Below are 22239 nucleotides of genomic sequence, written 5' to 3' on the forward strand. Positions count from 1 at the left end.
TCCTCAATCACCATATTTTTGGCACAAAATCTAAAAAACTAGAGCAAGGTTTCCATCCCTCTTCTGCTGACCTCGACTGACACCACCTACCTTCTCAGTCAGTTTGTCCGTGTCTGCCTCGCCAGGGAAATGCTTCCGAACACGCTCGGCCAGCCTCTCCTTCAACTCTCCTCCAGAGCCCGCATCGCTCTTAGACTCTCCAGCACTGATCAGGGGATTCTCCAGGAGATCCCCGATCAGGTTGGCCACACCACCAGAGCCAACCAGGACCAACCAGGGCATTCCCGTTTTCAAAGATTCATTCAATCTCTGCAGCACATTGTAGAAGAGGAACATTATTGCAAACTGCAGTGATGAGAACAAGCTATAGCTTATTTGAACAAGAAATATCCAACATAAGCACTACTAAACATAAGTACTATTAAATAAAGTGAGTATAACAACTATGGGAGATGTCTTAAAACAGACTGTCACACTGAGGCACATTTACAGTACTTAAGTGACCAAACTGGTACATAGGTAACAGGAAAAACAGATTTTCCTGACACTTGCCTCCATGTAGTTGACCTCTCCAGCCACCAGCAAACATAGCACAGGAATGTTGATGGTTCCACTACCTACAGAAATACAAATACAGACAAAACAACATGAAACATTAACCTGCTTAAACAACCAAAAGCAGAGTGGGATCAATAAGCAAGGGGCAGATGGACATCAGGAACAACCTATGATCCTTTGCTGTTCCTAACCTACATTTCCCCAGTTTATTAATCAGAGAAAATGCATTTGAATAACTATGTTTACATACTGTAGGGATCATACAGTCAAACTGTTCTTCACTTATGGAGGTCATATACAGTACTTGTACAGACAGTAGTTATATATATTGTGAGTTATATGTGTGGTGTGCTTTAAGGTGCTTCAGGAAACAGTAAATGATCCTTGACTGCCTCACCCCATATCCCAGTGCGTTGTTTGGATATGTAGTCTTCCAGACGGGCCCTGAAACCATCCTCACCACCGCGTCGGTTTACACTTCCATCATCCACCAGCAAGAAGGCCTGGTAGTTCTTGTCCAGGCAACACGATTCACTGAATTTGTTGTCAGCATGGTACTTCGCTGGGAAGCTACCCTGAGATACAGAGTAGGCGAGAGAGTGAGAGGTGAGAAGATAAATCACTTTTTGTACATTTGTGTATGTGCATATTGAGATAAACTGTTGCAATATTGATTGTCCGAAGCTGATCAGTACCTCAGGGTGGATTAGCTGTTCCCGATTATTGACCAGCCCCCATGATGCAATCCCTATGGCAACAACCTTGTTTTGGGAGATGGAGGATGCAGCAGTGGCATGGTCCCTTACTGCCTCTCCTACACAGCGCCCAACACCCTCTCGCAGACCCTCCGTTAGGATCCATGCCCCTGTGTGTGTTTACATCGGTACGAAACAACACACATAAAAGTAGAAGAGATCAGGTCCAAATAAACTCGAAAGGCAAACTAGGTTGACAAGCTTAAAAGGATTTCAAATCATTACATTCCGCAATTGAGTCACTGAGTGAGTAGTTGGAATTGTAAACACTGTAATCTTACTTTAGAGTGATGCAACATTTGAATCAATGTACAATGCTCCCTTACAGCTTATTATAGGCAATGTTTTTAAGGAGAGTACAACACATGTGCATACAGACTTGACCATAAACAACAACTCATTTGAAGAAAAAGATGATGAAGGAAAGGGAAATAAATTGATTTAACAGTATTAGACTAAACAAACTTTTTAGTATGCAATTACTTTTATTTCATGACACTATTAGAGTGAAAGAAATGGTAAACCTCTGATGAACACACTCTGTTGAGCTCTCAACCTTAGTATAAAGGTCATGTGACTACCTGTGCTTTGGGAGGCCTTGACCAGTCCCTGCCGCAGTACCTCTCGCACCCACGTCTGGACCTTTGATTTGCCCTCTCCACCCACCACAGACACCACCAGGTTGGGCAGACTCAGGCCCCAGTGGGCCGTTATCAGGGTGTAGGCAATGGAGGCTGGGGTGTCGGATGACAGACGCAAGTACTACATCAGAGATGGAGTCCAATTAAAATCAACCTTGGGATTAACATTCTATTTACAAACTCAATTATATGCTAACCATTCTAATCTGAAACCATCTCAAGCTAAACAGAAAAGGAAGGGAGAGATTTAAAAACGCCTTTTGAATCAAGAGCTCTTGATTTTCATTCAAGTGTTTGTTTGGAGTCAGATAAGAATACATTTAGAACTCTTTGTGACAACATAAAACATTTTGTCCACCCCACTACAGCTGCATCAACCAACATGAGATATAACAGCAAATACGCTTGACGTCAGACATAATAAAACAAATACTTTTCACATCCACAACTCTACTTAGATGATACAGTAATAGATCATATTGTGTTACATGCTCTAAATGTAAAGCACTTTGAGCTGCATTCTGTGTATGAAAGGGGCTATACATATAAAGCCTATTATTATTATTATTATTAGGGCCCGAGCACCGAAGGGCGCAAGGCCCTATTGTTTTTGTAAGGATTATTATTATTATTATCATTATTATTTTAACTTTGTCTCAGAGCGTTTTCCTTTTTTGAGGTGGTTAAGATGGGTGAAAAATCTTGAAATTTGGCACACACATCAGGTGTCACGCAAAGCAGTTAGGTACAAGAGCTTGGCCCCGGGCGTGGCCCAGGGACTCAGTAGCGCCCCCTTAGGTGATTGAGGCAGTGGTTGGCACATACTTTCAGCTAGACGCATCAAATTTGGTAGGTGTGTGTATCTCCCCAAGATGAACAACTTTCGTATGTACAATGCATTGGCCACGCCCAACAGTAAGTGAGGTATTTGGGATTTTGTGCAGACTAAAATGTAATGAATTGTGATGCCAAAAAAGGGTTCTTCCCATCGGTGAAAACGCATGAAATTTGGCACACACGTCAAGAGGTACAATGAATACACAGGGGAAAAGCCTTGGCACTGGGCTTGGCCCAGGAACTCCATAGCACCCCCTTATGTCACTGTGACTTGTGGTTGGCATATAGTTTTAGATACACACACCAAATTTGGTGGGTGTGTGTAACTCCCAAAAACAATCAACTTTTGTATTAACATGCCATTAGCCACGCCCACAGGAAGTGAGGTAATTGGGATTTTGTGCATTGTGCATTTTGTGCATTTTAACATACTCCTCCTAGACGGTTGATCCGATTCATGTGAAAGTTGGTATACATGATGCCAATATGCTTCTGATTCTAAATTGTAAAGCTTTTTTTGATATGTTGTAATTTGACGAAATGGCAAAACTATACATTTTAATACCCTTCCACATAAACAATAAATGTGTCTTAATTCACAATGCATGGCTTGAAATGTTTTAAATTTCACAGGTCTTTGAATACCATGGTAGTGATGATATTCACATGCCCATAATGCATATTTAGCTTAGCGCCACTTAGCGAAGCCCTATTGTTTTTGAAAGGATTATTATTATTATTATTATTATTTGTTGTTCACCATTTTGCTATTTTTGAGGTGGTTAGCATGGATGAAAAGTCTTGGAATTTGGCACACACATTTGGTATCACAATGGCTACACAGGCATAAAGGCTTGGCCCCGGGCGTGGCCCAGGGACTCAGTAGCGCCCCCTTAGGTGATTGATCCAGTGGTTGGCACATACTTTCAGCTAGACACACCAAATTCATGTTTGGCATAGCGCCACCAACTGGCAACAGAAAGAATGACGATTACACTGATGTCCAATGATCAATTTTAACATACTGCTCCTAGATGGTTTGTCAGATTCATGTGAAATTTGCCGAACATTATGCCAAGATGTTGCTGATGTTAAATTGTGTAGGAATTTTTGATATGTTGAAATATGTTATGGTTTTAATATCTTACCACATAAATAGGAAATGTGTCATAAAGTCACAGTGCATTGAATGAATGGTCTGAAACTTCTCAGGATAACAGATATTATGATTATGATGATATCCAGACACCCAATGGGCCTGCCTGGCATAGCGCCACCACCTGGCCAAGCAGGAAATGTTCCAGAAATGGACGATGCCTTAACTGATTGATCTGAAACTTTATAAAATATTGGATACTATTGTGATGATATTCACATGTGTAATTCACATGCCTAGCATAGCGCCACCATCTGGCCAAGCAGGAAATGTGCCAGAAATGTTCTATGCTTTGAATGAATGGTCTGAAACTTCTCAGGTTAATAGATATGGTTAATTATGATTATGATGATATCCAGACACCCAATGGGCCTGCCTGGCATAGCCCCACCACCTGCCCAAGCAGGAAAATGTGCCAGAAATTAACAATGCCTTAAGTGATTGATCTGAAAGTTTACAAAAATGTTGGATATCATTATTGTGATGATATTCACATGTGTAATTTCCATGCCTAACACAGCGCCACCATCTGGCCAACCAAAAAGTGTATCAGAAATGTTCTTTGCTTAAAGCCCCCCTGTGTAACGTTTTCAGTTGTTTGTTAACACAATCAACATTTACCATTCATAAATGTGGCCTCATTCATGTTTAATTACCACCACCACCAATTCGAAGCATACCTATTGGCTTAGAAATCCACATTTAAATCTACATAGCACAGGGGCGACTAGCCGTGTACGTGTGCCATGTTAAAATACCGGTGGCCAGCAAGGGACATAATATGCGAATACAGCTCAGTCTTTGGCGTCTGGATGCATAGAAAAACATTAGCTTGGATTCATCTGTAGAATTTCCCTACATTCAGCAATGTAAGTTACGAGCCCATTTTCTACAAGTCATATCTTCCTAACAGTCCGACATTGACATTGTATTTTCCAACGAAATTTAAATAGAGAGAAATAACTTTGTTCGTGATCTTTCACCAGCTCACTTGATCTCTAGTTTCTAGACCCAGAGACAGTTGACAACCTAACCTAGTATAGTAGTAACCTAACATAGTTATGCTAGGACTAACAGACCACAAAGTTGCTGAACGTGTTATTTCAGTTTAGTTTGCAACAATAATAGTTTAACCAAAGTCCTTAGCTGCAGTAGCCTACTACCTAGCCGTCCCATTCACTTTCCGTTTACTGTGCTAACGATAGCTAGCTAGCAGCTAGGTCTGAAAGAGTTATTAGCATCGCACACAAGCAATGGCAATAACGTTAACAAATGTTATGAATATGTTATTATTGCTTATTCAAGCGTAACTCTCGCCAAAATGCATCCTAGGGTGTTTTTGTGAATGTACCTGAGTCAAATTTTCGTGAATGGGAGTCGTAGGGGCATTAGCCTACTATTTTGATGCGTCAAAATCGCTATTTTAAAACACTAAGAAGGCTCGACACAACGTGAAACTTTGATCGAACTATCATCAGTGTCTCTACACATGAACTTGAGCATTGAGAACATTGTTAGTGTACACATAGTTTACTAAAAAGAAAGGTTTTGGACAACTCACTCCTTGACTGGCATGATGGCAGCGAGCAGAAAACCCAAGTGAGTTTTTCAAAACCTTTCTTTTAGTGAGCTCTGTGTACACGAACAATGTTCTCAATCAATGCTCGAGTTCATGTGTAGACACACTGATGATACTTCGATGGAAGTTTCATGTTGTGTTGAGCCTCTTAGTGTTTTAAAAATAGCGATTTTGACGCGATCATGTATCAAAAAATAGTTACCATTCAAAACTCCATTTGACCCAAAAACCACAACACGGACAAGCTTGAAAGTGGAGCTTCAGACATAATTATGCTTTTTATAGTTTGACTCATGTACATTCACAAAACACCCTAGGGTGCATTTCGGCGAGAATTACGCTTTCAGAGAGAAGTTTATGCTTCAACGTGCTAGGAGTCCAGAACTAGTGTCACTTTTGATGTGTGACGGCTCCCGTAGTTCTAAACGAGGCAGCGCTTCCTCCAAGTAGTTGGTTGCTATATAACTCCTTACCACTAGATGGGAGAATTTCTTACACAGGGGGGCTTTAAAATGAATGATCTGAAATTTCTCAGGTAAATATATATTATGATTATAATGACACCCAATGGGCCTGCCTTGCATTGCGCCCCCACCTGGCCAAGCAAGTCAATGTGGCAATACAAAAACAAATAGCACACACATCAAATATGTACATTTCACAAACACACCACGTCGTTGCTTTGTTGGATTCCGACATGTCACGGGTTGAGGCCCGCAGGTGCTCGGGCCCGCCATTGCCGCTTGCGGCTATATTTATTATTATTATTATTATTATTATTATTATAGTAGGCCACCAAATGACCACTCACATAGCTGTGCCTCTTACTAGCCCCATCAAACTCCACTTCACCAAAGGCGTCCGTGGGAGCTTCGGAGGAATGCTGAGCAGAGACCCAGTTGCTGACCATGGCTGTGCTGAAGTAGTCGCCCAGGGCAATCGACTGATGGTCCTTTTTGGGTACCCCACATTGGCACCACTGGCCATCGCTGTGTAAAGTGCAAAAACAAATGCTAAGAACAACTGCCAAGAAATTAGCAACTGTGCAAAAAAAAAAAAACTCACCTCAGAACCTCAAGCTCACCTTGATGCATCTTCCACAAATGTTGTGCACAGTCTCTTTTTGATTATTTTGGGGATCCAACTCTAGGAACACAAATATTCTTGTCATGTGCCCAGAAAAGCTAAACAAAGGCAGGAAAATAAAACAACGATTGTGGAAGATTTAACAAAATAGTACTGTTACTTAAATGCCACATCCATTTATATTTTACATTTTAATGCTATTCGCCTGACTGCAAATAGACCTAAATTGCTTTGATTTGCACCTGCAAGGAGTTTTGTGGCACACCATCTATTTCAAAGGAGTACACTACATTTCCGGAACTAGGCTATAGGCTACTGTAAACGTAACGATAAGCAAATTTTGTGGTTCGGTGGTTGTCTAGTTGATTCATCCATGTTACTGCAAAAAAACAATTAAGCTAGGGTGACCAGATTTGAGTTTGTGAAAAAGAGGACACTTCAGCAGGGTGGGGATAATGAGCTTTATTGGCCGGCCCGCTAACAGAAAAACACTGCCTCAAAAGACTATTTTGAACACTTGAAAGTTTTAAATGTGCAAAAACAATAATTACAATAAAAGCAGGGCTGTTGAGCTCTATACACGCAAGATACATTTGGATGGCGACCCATCATTAATGTTGCATATGTCTAAATTTGATCCAAGATGTTTCTGAAAATACAAACTGAATCTTTTACAGTAGCCTAGCTCTATAATTTTGACAATCTGTTTTAGAGTTTAATAATCCTGACCTGTGAAAACAGTTGGGGACTGATGTGGATGTTGTCTGTTTTCTTATACCTATTCAATCATGTCTGGTCTATTATTAGGCCTACCTCTTTTCAATCCATTATTATTAGATATTTCTTTTGTAAAGAAAAAGGCCTACATCTATCCCTCATGTCAGTGGTTTTCAAAGTGGGGGCCACGAGGGGGTGCCAGGGGGGCCTCAGCAAGTTGGAAAGAAAAATAAAAGCAACAAATAAATACATTTGAAAATGATGTATTACTATGAGGGTTGTTATACAATGCCATTATAATAATTTGTCGCATATCTGAACATTATTTTCCATGATAATGACTGGGAATAATAGTAGAGTGATAGCTCTCATTTAGCAGAAAGCCCCAAATGTAATTTTACACACTGTATGCTTCATCACAAAGTGCTTGTGGCTAAAATAATTACTAGGATTAGCTTAATGTATTTTTAAATTTGCCGTAGTATTGTCGTTGGGTTTAATAACACATCAAGGGGTCCTTGGCCAGAACCTAGTGGTATTTGGGGGGCCTTGTCAAGGAAAAGTTTGGGAACCCCTGCCTCATGTTATGCCAACATATTTAATTCACCTGAATATAGGCTACAGTAGATAGAGGATTATTGACATTTGCTGTTGTAAGTGTGCAGGCTATCCTTTAAAGGCAGTTTAAAGGGATAACTAAAGTGCAGTTTCCCACCCAAAATTAGAAAGTTGCTAGGTCGGCAATCGTCTAGAGAAGGCCGCTCAGACAATGGCAGAAGTGCTGTTCGTCATGTTATATTTTTTACAGTCTAGTTATGAGGTTATGTGCCATCAAAATGATTTTGGAGACGTAATGTTAAGGTCGAAAAACTCTGTCACTGTCACTTTAACTGATGAGCTCTCATCCCTCGCTGCCGTTCGAAGCTTTGCTGAACATTGTGTAGCCTACCTGAAGGTCGTTGACACCTTTATTTGCGACCGACAAGTAGGCTGTGTCAAGTAGACAAGTGCCTGCTTTGCAGGTCAGCACTCAGCTTCATGATGATCTCGACCGAGACAGAAACAAGGAAATGTACGTTTTAATTCGTCAGTGAACTTACACTAAACAAGGACGTTTGCGTTATTGAGGTGACTGACTGACCAATTAAATGTTTACAGAGATTACTATCGACCAACGACGGTAGCTAAGGTCAGGCTCAACACACTTTCCACTCAATGCAAAGCGAACTGTAGGGGGAGGGCGTGACTATATGTGAATGAAAGACATTAGCGTGTTTCCATCCAACTCATGCGAATTAGTGATGCGCATCCGCACATAACTAAAATGCGCATTAGTCAGCGTTTCCAACGCCTATTGATTCTAAGTATTTTGGGATACTTTGCCTATATTGAGGGAAATGGACGCCCTCCTCTCTGCGGTCGGAATAGCCTAGGCCCTAGGCCTTATTCATGCCTTAATTTTGAAAATATTTTGTTTAATATCGATTAGAAGGAGAAGGCGGAGAATGTTTATATTGCGCAATCGGGTGTTAGCAGCTTCCCATCGCCGGAGACCGCCATACACTTGGGAACGACCAAGGTCTCGGCAGTTTTTTTGTCAAATTTGGCACTTCACTGTAGAGCTTAATTTCTATCATTTCACGGGGGCTCGGGCTTGCGCGGTAGGCTAAATGAGCGGTCAGGTGATGCGTTTCGGTTAGCTGCGAGAAAGATGCAGAAATGGATGCTTAGGAGGTGAAACAGCGGCTGGCCTCTTGTGACTGGCGTTTTAGTTGCATCGGCAAAGAAAGCAAAGTCTGAGGTGTCAGATCAGACTTTGCACAGCTAATAATAAATCACTCCGCGATACAATGCGAAGATTTGACACAATGTTTTCATCCCAGCCCTCCACTATTTTAAGCAATGGGTTACTCCTTAGCAAACCATAACGAAACAGTGCTTCACCACATCTGTGGATTAAGCCACACAGTCAACTCACTGTAAGTAAGATAAACGAGGATGCTAATTGTTCTCAGCATTGCCAGCATTGTGTATAATATGATTGTCACTTGGAGGAGACTTGTAGATAACTAACGTTAGCTAACCGCTGCTAACGTGCTAGCATCGTCACGTCAGGCTGTGCACAGCAGTGTGACATTTATTCACCATAAAATAATAAAGTTGAGTGGTTCTGCAATGTAGACAATGTTTCCGTTTTTATGCAGTACCATGTCCCTTACATGACATGGCCCATTGTCCTTGTAACATGCATGCAGCAAACCTACATATGAATGTGATTTCAGCCCGACTTTCAACATTTCTTTCAAGAACACAGGGTTACCTAGCAACCAAGACGCTGTCTATTGAAAAGGGAACTGTTTTTTGATGCGTAAGAACGATGTCGAAATTAACATTTTTAAACAATAACGGGATGTTTTCAGATTATTTAGTTTGTGGTAGAATTGTTGTATAAAAGCAATATAGCACTCGTGATCGTGGGATTGGTCATGGATATTCCCACAGCTACTGCCGAACAACACCCGTGGGATCCATGACCAACCCCACTCTCACTCCTGCTATATTGCTTAATTGTTACACGGCTCTTCATAATGCTGCAGAATGCTCCATTCACTTGAATGGGCCTTCCCAACGTTCGGCGGTCTGCTAATTCTGAATAACAGACCGTTGCTAAGTATAACATACCGCTGTCAAGGAAAATGGGCTTTGTGCTTCTAAGTCAATTCTTTCATATCACTATGCAAGGATTGGAACTTCGTTCAAAAGTGAAAGCAGATGGTTGATCAGCTGTGTTCTAAATAATGTTTGATTTAAGTTCATCGTGTGTTGTGAACTATTTGTTTCTCAGCAAAAGCCATGATGAAACGGTAACAAATAGGCTATATAGGCTATGTAGGCTAAAGAATCATATCGTGGGGAGTTTATTGTGTCGTTTTGGTAAGTAGCCGTGTAATAAGCGGGATAATGTATAGAACACCGGTCATTATCGGGAAATAGGTCCCTTCTAGGGCGGAACAAGACCCCTCTGCTGCGCGTCGGGGTCCGTTTTGCCCTGTCGGGACCTATCTCCCGACAATGACCGGCGTTCTATACATTATCCCTTACATATATTATGATATTCAGTATACATTATTGAATGCTTAGCTGGAATGATGTTTTTCCCTATCTTCCTATTGTTAAAGCAGGCATACCTGCGGGCATGTAATCGGGCTACAGGTTTTCAGTTTCAGTTTACAGGAATGGCATGAACGGGCACTGCAGTTGTATAAACTTGCGATGTGTGCCGATCGAGTTGTTGGCGAAAACTTTAGCGTCAGCAAAACAACTCTGCACCGATGTGTGTATTCAATTTGTTTTATTCTACGGAAACAAGCAAGTGAACACATTAAGTTGCCTAATGTTATAGGGAAGCGTCAGAGATTGCTGAGATTCTCTGAAGGTTACTTCACACGATGCGAATAAACCGTTTCCATAAACTTTATTCCCATTATACCATATGCGCATCGAGAGTTAAACCACTCCCTCTAGCGAATCAATGCGCATTAGGATTTTTGATGCGCATTTCACGTGTTTCCAACCGGGATTTCTTATTCGAATAGATTAAATGCGTATTAGGACGTTGGATGGAAAAACTAAGAGAGAGCAATGCAAATTCGCTGTTAACACGTTTGAGGCTAGAATAAAATCTACTTTGATTTTTCGCCCGGACACATTTTTAGGTTTCAAAAAGAGGACATGTCAGGGCAAAAGAGGACGTCTGGTCACCCTAATTAAGCAGTCTTCTTTCAGTGCTAACGTAAAGATCCTCAGACAGCACAGGGAAGTGAAGTGAATCCTCGGCTCGGCTTGGCGCTGTCTCTCAGTTCCGCATTTTAACAATCTGCTTGGCCTCTCATGTTAACAGGATTTGGGACAATGCAACTTGCACTACCTTACGTCATTCATTGTTAGTTATTGGTGTGTGTGTTTAATGTGTGCAAGTAGGCTAGGCTATCGTTCACGTTTTGTTTGGCTACCATATGGCAAGACTTCGCCAGCCCTTAACAGCCCTAGCATTCCTTAACATTTTACCTGGTCTTTCTCATGTTTGGACACTCCACCTCCCTTCTCTCCTCCGTCGACTTCTGACTCGTCCATCCAGCTGTGTTCGTGAAAAACTTAACAGACGCTGAGATCTCGGACAGAAGAGGTTTCGATCTTTGTGCAAATCAAACAAGTTTGATCGCACTTCAATTTTTTTCACTGTACATAACTGGTGTTAACTAGCCTACCTGTTGATTTAGGTGGAGTCGAGTAAGGTGTGGCCCAAAACATGCAGGAAAAAGAAACAAGAGGCAGGTATCAATCTATTTTTTACAGTCTATGGTATCAACCCTAACTTCTGTGTAGCCGAGGCTATTTCAAGGCGTTCCCAAAGAGCGTCAAAACGGGAAGCGTGCTGTGAATGTCAGCCGATTCAACTGCTGTGCTGTCCGCTGTGCAGTGATTGCGGACAGAAGGCTATTCCTGATAAAATCGCGTGTGTTGAGTGTTGTTGATCATACACATACGAGTATTGTGATCTGTCTGACTGAATTAATTAGGTCAGCAATGACCATTCTACATGCACATATCAAATTACTCTGACGTTATTTCCATCGTGACCTTTACGCGCTGCAAAACAGTATTATCACCAATTACTGTGCCTCAGACTTGGAAAGGTTTGTCACAGTAAATGAATAGGCAAACTACAATAACCCTATGAAACAGATGTTCTCAGATAGCCTAATTCTCATTGATCTCCTTTCTTGATCAAATATGATGCTGAGTAAAATAGTCTTTTGATCCCGTGAGGGAAATTTGGTCTCTGCATTTATCCCAATCCGTGAATTATTGAAACACACTCAGCACACAGTGAGGTGAAGCACACACTAAGCCTGCAGCAACAGCGGCGCTCGGGGAGCAGTGAGGGGTTAGGTGCCTTGCTCAAGGGCACTTCACCCGTCGGGGTTCAAACCGGCAACCCTCCGGCTACAAGTCCGAAGCGCTAACCAGTAGGCCACGGCTGCCCCATAATAAAACTATTGCCTACCAGCAATAATAGTTTAGATATTATCTTGAGTGCATTACATTTCTGCTACGCTTATGTTTGTCGCTGGCACGTGAACACAAAAAACAAGGAAGTGCCAACCATACCTAACTACACAAATCTAAGCACACACACACTCACTCTTTCACTCACAGATGCTGACTCAATCGAAATTATTTTCTTATGCAGATTTTTTTTATTAGTTCTGTATTTGCCTTATTTCTCCATTGATTTTATTAAAACAATTACCAGGGCCTAGCCCTATAGTCATCAATAAAGGACCAGGAGTCAACAATAGCATATATTTTATATTTATAAATTGGTTGAACCTACAATAGACTTTGGTATAGTACAAAATATCTGTATAATACAAAATATCTATATTATGTACAGCATAAGCAGCAAGGTTGTGTAACACACTGAACTACATTCAAATAGGCCGACTACTCATATTTCACTCTCCACATTAAAATAATGAGTACCAGTTAATACATTCAGTCCAGTCAAGTGAAGAGAACAGATGAGTTGAATCAAGTGCTGAGCTCCTCTGGTCACAATGTACCCCTCTCACATATACACACACACACACACAAACACATTCATACACACACACAGACAGAGAGAGAGAGACACACACAGTCTCTCAGTCTAATTGATCCCAGTCCTGTCTGATACTCAGCGGCCATATCCTTTGGGGTCATTGGCTTTTTTGGACTCATCCTTGCCATTTGTGTGCCCGATTCGGTACAGCGTGTCTGCCAGATTGTGCACTTGGCATGTGCCGAGTTGGCAGCCTCTCGGTGGAGCGCGCCTCACACGGAGGTTGATGTGGGTACTGAGGGAAAGAAAATGGCAAATTTAATATTGCAATGTAACCACTGTGAAATCAACGTTTGTGCTTTCTTTTGCAAAACATTTAGCCAATCTAATATAGATATTATTTTTGTCTTAAAAAAACTGTTAACATTTTTGTCTATTATGTAAGTTGACCATTTATTTTCGTTTATCCTTTACTTGAGCAGCAGCTTGCCCAACTTACCTATCACCAGGTCCAGTGTCTCTGTTATCAATGACTGATTCAACACTGGCATGGTTTTCAGTTCTGTGAAGTAGTAAGTCCTTCAACTTCTGTATAGATCTTTTGTGGAGCACATCTAGTTGTGTTCTGTAGAAGAGTAATGTAGCATGTTACAAAGGGCTTTATATGAGGATGTTGACTGATGTTTGACCTGTTTGATTGATGTTTTGATTTTTGACCTGTATGTGTGTGTGTTTGGTCACTTGTGAGCCTACCTGTGCATGTCCCTGAGTGGGATGGCTGTAGTTAGATGAGCTGTGAGCAGAAATAACACAGCCATCTTCACAACAGAAGAACCTGAGAAAAGGCATACACATAATTAAAAACTATTAAATTTTCCAGAAGAAATACTAATATAACAGTAGACAATGCTATGTAATATAAAAATGCAAACATGTTACATAATGTATCACGAAAGCTCAACCTCTGAATAAAAACAAATTATATTGTGAATGCTTCCCTATAGTTAGCAAGTAGTTACATAATTTAAATGAAAGATTTCATAATAACGGCACTTTCAGCTAATGTTTAATTTGATTCTACCAATAAAATGTATTATTAAGAGAAGAAAAATCACCTGTCATGAATGGCAAACATCTATGGCAATCTTTTTGCTGCTTCATTAATCCTTCAATCCTCTTAGAAAATATAAGACTCAGGAATGTCATCTATGAAATCAGATAAAATAGTCTTTGGTCCTTTCCTCTCTAGATGTTCTTGGCTGTTCTTCGTGTCTCAAGTCTGACTCTTTCTCTCCCCTCCCACGGTATATATGAGAGGGAGGGAGAAGGAGAAGAAGAGGGGATGTACTCCTTCACCTCCCTCCATCTTTCCCACCTCCCTCCATCTTTCAACCCAGTACCCCTCAGGATGTGTAGGAGTCACTGGCTGTACATTTCCATTTGGGGGTTGTAACCAGGAATTGCATTTTTTTTTTGCCAATGATCTTCATAGAAAGGGAGTGTAAAGGTTAAAGGAAAACACCTGCTTCTTAAAGTCGTAAAGTTTACCTGCAGGTGATGAGTGAGTGGTTAGTCATGATGAAAACTGACATGACCTAATCGAATATCCTGTTTCAAAACTTGATTATGTGACTTTGTGCTCGTGCTGCATGGTCTATCGTTTCCATCTTCATCTTCCCCCTCTCTTCAACTCATCATCTTCCTCTTGTTTTTCCGTATCCTCCCCCCTCTCCCCTGCTCTGGACCCCTTCTCCCTGGCTTTTGCTCGAGTGATTGTTTCTGGAAAGATTGCTTCATTTCCGCCACCTGCAGGAAACGGACCCCCCCTCTCTCTCCCCGGGCATCCCTCAAAATAGCCCCACCTCTTAAAGCAGCTTTTTCTTTATCATTTTGTTTTTCCTGCCATTTCTTCCCCTGAGTCACGTTTTTTCCCGATGTTTATTTCTGAAGTGTCCTTCGCATACCCCTCAACCTCCTCTCCCCCTTTTTTACCCACAAGCCCTTATTTCCCTATGGAAGTTTCCCACTGTAGTTCCTTCAGAAGTCAGTCTAAATCATGTGATTACCCAATTCCCAGGAAATGAATATCCACTTCTGGTACATCCTGACATCCAGGACTGAGGCACACTAAGTGTTATCATTCCATCTAGGGCACATAAGAAAATGGATTTCATGATTGGTCTCTCTCTTTCTCTTTCTTTCTCTCTCTCTCTGTCTCTCTCTCTCATGGTTTCCCCCACTAGTTCTATTGTGCACTTTTCCTGCAAAGTCCATCTGGAGTTGTTTTTGTAGTCAAAATAATCCATTGACTCATAACCTCTCGCACAAAAATACATACTCTCTCTCTCTCTCTCTCTCTCTCACACACACACACACACACACACACACACACACACATACACATGCATAAACAACTTTACTCACACCTGTGCTTGTAAACACAGACAAAAAATGCATTGCCTCTAGCCTACTTTATTTGGTAATGAACTTTAGGTTATCGTGTGTGTCGGGAGTCCTATGCATCTTCATGTTTACATCATGGGTTTCCAGGTCATGTATACAATGTGTTAAAATTTTGCTTATCACTGTGACTTTGACATGGAGCAGGTTCCGGAAAGAATGCGTCTGTCTGTCTGTGTTTATGATATAAGTGTCATCAGTCATGTTTAAAGAAGAATGATCAAACGTTGGCCTCTTGTGAAGACGTGTTTTTGAATATTTTCACAACCAAGTCAGAATTTTTTAATATTCATATCCCAAGTTTAGAACATACTTATGAAAACCTCTTTTGATGTGGGACCTACTCTGGTTTTTATTTTGGAATTCCCTGCCACACTTGACTATGTGAAACTTGCTGGCCTCACACGACAGTCACAAATGAAACACATCTTTACACATAGTTGCATACCATAGGCATAAGCACATGTTGGTGACATAACACTGTGCTACATTTCCCCAAATGTTTGCAGACTTTCTTCACTTGGAGAAGTATTGTTTTGGATCATATGAGTAGACATTTGTAAGTCTATAGCACACACACACACACACACACAAAGACACACACCCCACACATACACTATTTATTGTTGTCTGCTGGGCAAATGGGAACCAAAGACACTGTACATGTACAGAGGACACAGGAAAAAGAGAGAGAGAGAGAGAGTTTGGTCAAGGGCCACATTGCCTATCTGCTCTGCCCTGCTTTATATAAATGATGAGCTTGTGTTCAGAAGGCAACCAAGTGTGCCCAGGTGCTAGGCTACTCTCAGAAGTAGAGTATATGATGACGATATCTTAATTCTTCATGAAACTAAAAAATATATACAACAAAATAATTTACAGCAAAAAACAACAAATAAAAAAAAAACATACATTTTAAGGGAAACAGCCTTGGTGATGGTGTGTCTCATATTGGTATTTATCGGAATCATTTTATTTTTACTTGACTCAAGATGAGTCTATCATTTCTGTGTAATAAGTATTTTGTAATCTGTTATTTTCCATGAGAGAATATGGGCCCTATCATGACATTCTAAAGTGCATCGTCACTCGTCAAAAGTCTATTCAAATTTAGTAGGACGTTATCAAACGTGGAGCGCATGGCGCAACAAGGTGTTCCTAGGTTTTTTAATCAGTCATATGGGTGTGTTTGGGGCGTAACATCATTTTAAACCAATGAGAATGACATCTGTCATTCCCTTTAACGGCGCAAAGCGCGATATGTCAAATAAATGCATCGGTATTTTGGCATTCAACGGCGCATTTGAAGGAGGCTGCTTGCGAGACAGTATGGAATAGTCATTCTTAAACCATGCTTTACTAAAACCTAGCATAGCCTTCACGCATTTGCACTCGTCTATTATTTGATCTCATTGGCAAAGTGAAACTAACTTCACCAAGGAGTCAGTCAACGACAAGACAGTTATATGTCTAGATATTACTTTCGCTATTGACTGACAATGGGTTACCACCGAAAACATAGGCTGGAAAAAGCAACACTTACCCTAATATTGCTCAAATGACTCAATAAAACAACATTTATCCTGCAGAGGAGTTGCTTATATCTCGTGACAGTGCGTCTTCAGCTGTGCTCCATACGTGTCTCTCGCCTCTCCCCTAATCACTTTTAACCGTCATTACCAATTTGCAAATGATGGTGAATAACTACTCATCATGAGATGTTCAGAATTTCGTAATATCTTTATTCTAATTATATTTCCCATTGTAATCGTGCAATTTGTAATGCTTTGCATGGACGTGCGCTGGTGTGCGTTCATGAATGATAGAAGGATGGTGCGTGCACCTGCCAATATGACTGTTGACATGCGCTCTTCAAATAGCATATGAACAACTCGCCATTGACTTCTGACCAGGTTTAGGTGGTGTATGATAGCGATTTTTAGACAACGCGCCAGGCCCCACCCTACGTTGTTAATTGCCACACCCCTGGTCGCAATGTTTAAAAAATAAACGTGCAAAATACCGAATTCAACTTTGCGTAGGTGAAAAGCGAACTTTACGCCATGCGCTGGTGCCCAAAATACAGCCCTATAAGTTTTCTGTGGTAGTAGAGACAGCAAAAACTTTCCCATGGGCATGACGTGATATAGTTAACAAATTCTCTCCAGGCTCTTTCCCAGGCTGTCTTGCCTAACACACTTCTATACCTACTTGTTATCTTTTAACTGTTGATGCCATTGTGCGTCATTCCATCTGGGTGCATGTAAGTACATGTATTTGTTTTTTGTGTGTGTTTACAAATCATGTCCTTTCTAACTTAAACTTTTGCCTACTGTTGACACTCACTTCCTGTTGTTTATGACTTACCAACTCCTGTGTGTGTGTGTGCGTGCGCAGAATTTTGTCGTTTACCCACTGGGCTCACAAGTAGAGTATCCTGTCAGGAAACACATTGGCCTGGACACCTGATGGATTCACACACTACCCTTACTGGTGCTTGCTACTGTGCTTTTGTCTAGCAGACAAGGTGGACAGGTTATATAAATATTACTGGCGGTATGCGTCCTGCACATGCATCAGTTTATCACCTAATCATAAATAAATGAATGAATGAATGAATAGCACATATCTGTCATTGATTGAGCATGAGCATGTGTGCTGGTTGCAGGGCAGCCGTGGCCTACTGGTTAGTGCTTTGGACTTGTAACCCGAGGGTTGCCTGTTCGAACCCCGACCAGTAGCCTAGGCACGGCTGAAGTGCCCTTGAGCAAGGCACCTAACCCCTCACTGCTCCCCGAACGCCGCTGTTGTTGCAGGCAGCTCACTGCGTCGGGCTTAGTGTGTGCTTCACCTCACTATGTGTTCACTGTGTGCTGAGTGTTTCACTAATTCAAGGATTGGGATAAATGCAGAGACCAAATTTCCCCCACAGGATCAAAAGAGTATATATACTTATACTTACTTATACATAGTCAGCAATGGTGTGCTATACATTTTGTGCAGTCAGTGATTTTCAAGCTCTTACATAGCTAGACTATACGAACTTTCAGCAAATTTGGGATTTGCTCTGCAGGTCCATCTGCCCAAGAGCCCATTGAAGTCCTTTTCCAATATCCCTGAAACACGGGCACACGAATACAATCGCTAATCCAGCATGGGCGTGTATTTCTTTGGAATTGAGTAAACAACTGCATTTAAAACCTTCATCTACAAGATTGCTACACTTTTGAAACAATTTGGTAAGAGTTTAATGCACCAATTTATGTTTAATTTCACTACCGCTGGAAGTCATAAGTAAATGAGCCTTTTCCAGACCCACTCCCAATTGTGAAGGTCTGGGTGTTCCCAGGCTATAGCCAGCGCTGTGTCTAAATATTGCACCATAATAGAGAAAGAATGTTGAAAGCCAGATGCTATGGAAACTAAATGGAGCCAGTTTTAGGATCACTCAAACTTAAGCCCTCATTGTTATGTCCGCACACAAGTGTTTCTCCGTAATGTATCAAGTTAGTGTTCAGTGATGCAGTGAGTTGTTCTGTTGTGCTGAGAGCATTTTATTATGCTTGACCGATCAGTGTTTAATGACTTGGGTCTGTCGGTGGGAGTTTGAAAATGTAAGTAGATGATACGATGAGTTGACGCTACCACGTCTCGGTGTAATTCTTATCAAATATAACACTCTGAGAGACACTTTAGTGTGTTTTAATGCTAGTGACATCCTCTGGGCTTGGTGAGATAATACACATTCATAGCCCCATTGGTTTAGATAAGGTTAGGGGGTCAGGGAAAAGAGATGAAGACGAAATCCATTAAAGGATTAGTGCATAACTAATGCACTGCTGGATTAGTGGGCAGAGAAAGAACGGATGATGATGAGAGAGAGAGAGATGGACAGATAGAGAGAGAGTGAGAGAGAGTGGGGGCAATGAGCAGATGGAGGAATTGGCAGGGAAAAAACAGGAAAAACAGAGACAGCGAGAACAACTCCAAAAAAAGAAGACACAATCAGTAAATAAGTAAACATTACAACTGTGTTTACATCAGTTTTAGAACAAGAGAGAGAGAGGAAAAGAGAAATAGAGAGGAGAATCCATCCTCTCATTATTGTCCTCGGGGAGAGGCTTTGGATTTTTCTCCCTAAACCTGATCACACATCCACTGGGATCGCAGAGGTAGGATCGCCTGTTTACCTGACTTTCATATCGCTATACTGTGACCAAAGATGCACATCGTATTTTTCTTGTAGGCATAGAGTTTTACAGTGTTTCTATTATGTTGGTGTGCGTGTGTGTGTATGTGTATTCACATACTTGCACACTTACAGTTTATTTGTGAGTGTGCGTGTGAGTTTGTATACATATTTACACGTGTGTGTGTGTGTACAATAATTGATATGATCCTTATATTCAAATATGTGTGTTTGCATGAGTCAGTATCTCATTCTTTGTGAACTGTGTGTGCATGTGTGTGTAATTACTTATTAGCTATGGATGTGGAAGACATTATTCGCTGCATCAAAGAGGGAGATGAAGATGGCATCTGGGTGCAGCTGCAGCACTTCAACAGAGAGGTGCTAATGTTATCCTTATTGATTACATCACAGGGATTACATCTCTTTACCAATATTAGGCCTGCATTCAATTGGCAGAAAGTAGCCAGAAAGTCATGGGTTCGATTCCCGACTGCACCGTTGTGTCCTTGGGCAAAGCACTTAACCCCTGAGATGCTCCAGGGGACAGTCCCTGTGATTGGTCTCTGTAAGTCGCTTTAGATAAAAGTGTTAGCTAAAAAATTGAAAAATAATGACAAATAGATAAGAAATTACACAGCAAGGTACAATTCCATCATGAACCCCATCTGTGATTGCATGTGTGACTCTATTATAGACAGGTTGAGGTGAGATTAGCGTGAGATTCCGTGTGCTGACAGACTCAATCTCTTTGACTTGTATTTTCCCCCAATGCAGTATGCGCAGTGCTTCTTTTTTGATGAAGAGGAACAGGAGCGGAGAAGGGTAAGCATGTATCTGCACACACATTCTCTCCCTTTCTGTGTTTATCTCACACATACACACACACACACACACACACACACACAGAGGGGAAAACAGTGGAACAGAAACACACACACACACACACAAACTCACATACACACATGCACGCACACACACCTGTCTGTCTATCTGTGTGTTTATCCTCTGCTGTCCGCTGATGCTGCATGTCCCTCGGTGTGGCTTAGTAAATTCCAGGCTATAAGCTCCCTTTCACTAATTCCTACCTGACACACACACACACACACACTGGGTTGGGCAAACCTCCTTGTCGGGGTTGCAAGGTGGGTCCCATTTGCGTAACTATTCAGACCATTTGTTTTGACGTTTGCAATGAAGCTCTGGTGCATTCTATGGGGCAACTTTTTGAGCAGTGATGTTGAGCAATGTCTTTTCCTAAGAACTTCAGAATCATCAGAAGCCATTTTGTCATGATCATCTAATTAAATGGAACTTGTTATGTGGTTTCCTAGAAACATTGACCTAAAAGTGTCCCATGTATCATCAACTTAACAGCTAAATACCCTGAGCAGCAATGTACTAGACAGAAAGTGTATGGGATGGCATTATCTGCACTAAGTCATGTGAATTAAAAGGTGGAGGGGTGTGTGTGTGTGTGTGTGTGTGTGAGTGTGTGTGTGTGTGTGTGTGTGTGTGTGTGTGTGTGTGTGTGTTATAAAAAGCTTGTACTGTAAAAAAAAGTTTTAAAATAGGCTGGCGATATTGTTGCACCAGCTGGGGATCCCTGGTGTATGAAGTGTCACGTGCTGCTTTGTATATTATGTCTCTCACCCCCCACTCTCTCCTTTTCATCCACTGCCTCACACACCCTGGTGGGATGAAACAGAGGCAGGAACTGGAACAGGTACTCCTTCACCTCTGTTCACAAATGTACAACAACAATAACACATGCAGAGCAACACAGACACGTGTTTAGTATCACGAGTGTGTATGGATCCAGTTGTAGAGCATGGGCCTTTTAAATGCAAAGTAAACAAAAACAAAGTACCTATACTATACATTAACTGTTATATTGTTATATACTGTGTATGATAATATATATGATAATATATATATATAGATACTGTAGATAACCAGATATAGACATAATCTATAAACACTATGAAAGCCTAGGGTTCAACATAAAATTGATAAACATTGTGTAAAAACACATAATAGTTTTGAATGGAGCAGCTACATCTTCGCCTACAAACAACACCCAGTTTGATTAGAGTACAGTAGGTTAGATTAGATAGCATTCTTGTAACTGTGCAGAGTACAGTAGTCTACTGTGAGTTACGAGAAAGCATTCAGGAGACTTTAAAGACTTTCCGTGAGTCTCATGTTAACACTAGTCCTTACCATGGTGCACATTAACCATTGGTCTTAAGTCTTGATTAATCAGTACATGTTTTGAGGTTAAACAAGAGGCTCACAGAGGAGGGTTAAAGTTCTTCACATCCCTTTTCATATCAAACTAAATGTCTTCTTAATGTCTGTCAAGATGAATTCAAAGTGGTTTGAAAACACAAACCTATTTTAATGTCATACATGCATTTCCTCATACTTCAGTTCAAGAAGAATAAGGTGCGGGACTATTTGCCCGACTCTGATTCTGACTATGATGAAAAGGCAGAGGACCCGGATGTTATTCTCAGACTGGTAATCCTGACCGTTTTTTTGTTCTCAATATCTTATGAACAGAGACACACACACACACACACACACACACACACACACGTGTACACTGAACTCACACACACACACACACACACACACACGTGTACACTGAACA

General features: G+C 41.2%; 2 protein-coding genes across 2 annotated transcripts in view; one reads left to right on the forward strand and one right to left on the reverse strand.

Moving 5' to 3' along the window:
• Positions 1-12010, reverse strand: part of LOC125287839 (transient receptor potential cation channel subfamily M member 4-like) — a 28087-nt gene extending 16077 nt beyond the window's left edge. The window contains exons 1-8 of the mRNA XM_048233887.1: positions 11398-12010; positions 6611-6672; positions 6338-6515; positions 1895-2075; positions 1254-1423; positions 956-1133; positions 553-617; positions 91-309 (exon numbers count right to left, since the gene is read on the reverse strand). Coding sequence (XP_048089844.1) covers positions 91-309; positions 553-617; positions 956-1133; positions 1254-1423; positions 1895-2075; positions 6338-6515; positions 6611-6672; positions 11398-11463 — 1119 coding nt within the window. The 5' untranslated portion in view covers positions 11464-12010. The remainder of the gene's footprint in view (positions 1-90; positions 310-552; positions 618-955; positions 1134-1253; positions 1424-1894; positions 2076-6337; positions 6516-6610; positions 6673-11397) is intronic.
• A 7153-nt stretch (positions 12011-19163) lies between these two features.
• Positions 19164-22239, forward strand: part of si:dkey-94f20.4 (synembryn-A) — a 10355-nt gene continuing 7279 nt past the window's right edge. Inside the window, exons 1-5 of the mRNA XM_048233855.1 lie at positions 19164-19566; positions 19879-19964; positions 20361-20408; positions 21292-21309; positions 22017-22106. Coding sequence (XP_048089812.1) covers positions 19881-19964; positions 20361-20408; positions 21292-21309; positions 22017-22106 — 240 coding nt within the window. The 5' untranslated portion in view covers positions 19164-19566; positions 19879-19880. The remainder of the gene's footprint in view (positions 19567-19878; positions 19965-20360; positions 20409-21291; positions 21310-22016; positions 22107-22239) is intronic.

Source organism: Alosa alosa, chromosome 22, assembly GCF_017589495.1.
Source record: "Alosa alosa isolate M-15738 ecotype Scorff River chromosome 22, AALO_Geno_1.1, whole genome shotgun sequence".
NCBI classification, from domain to species: domain Eukaryota; kingdom Metazoa; phylum Chordata; class Actinopteri; order Clupeiformes; family Clupeidae; genus Alosa; species Alosa alosa.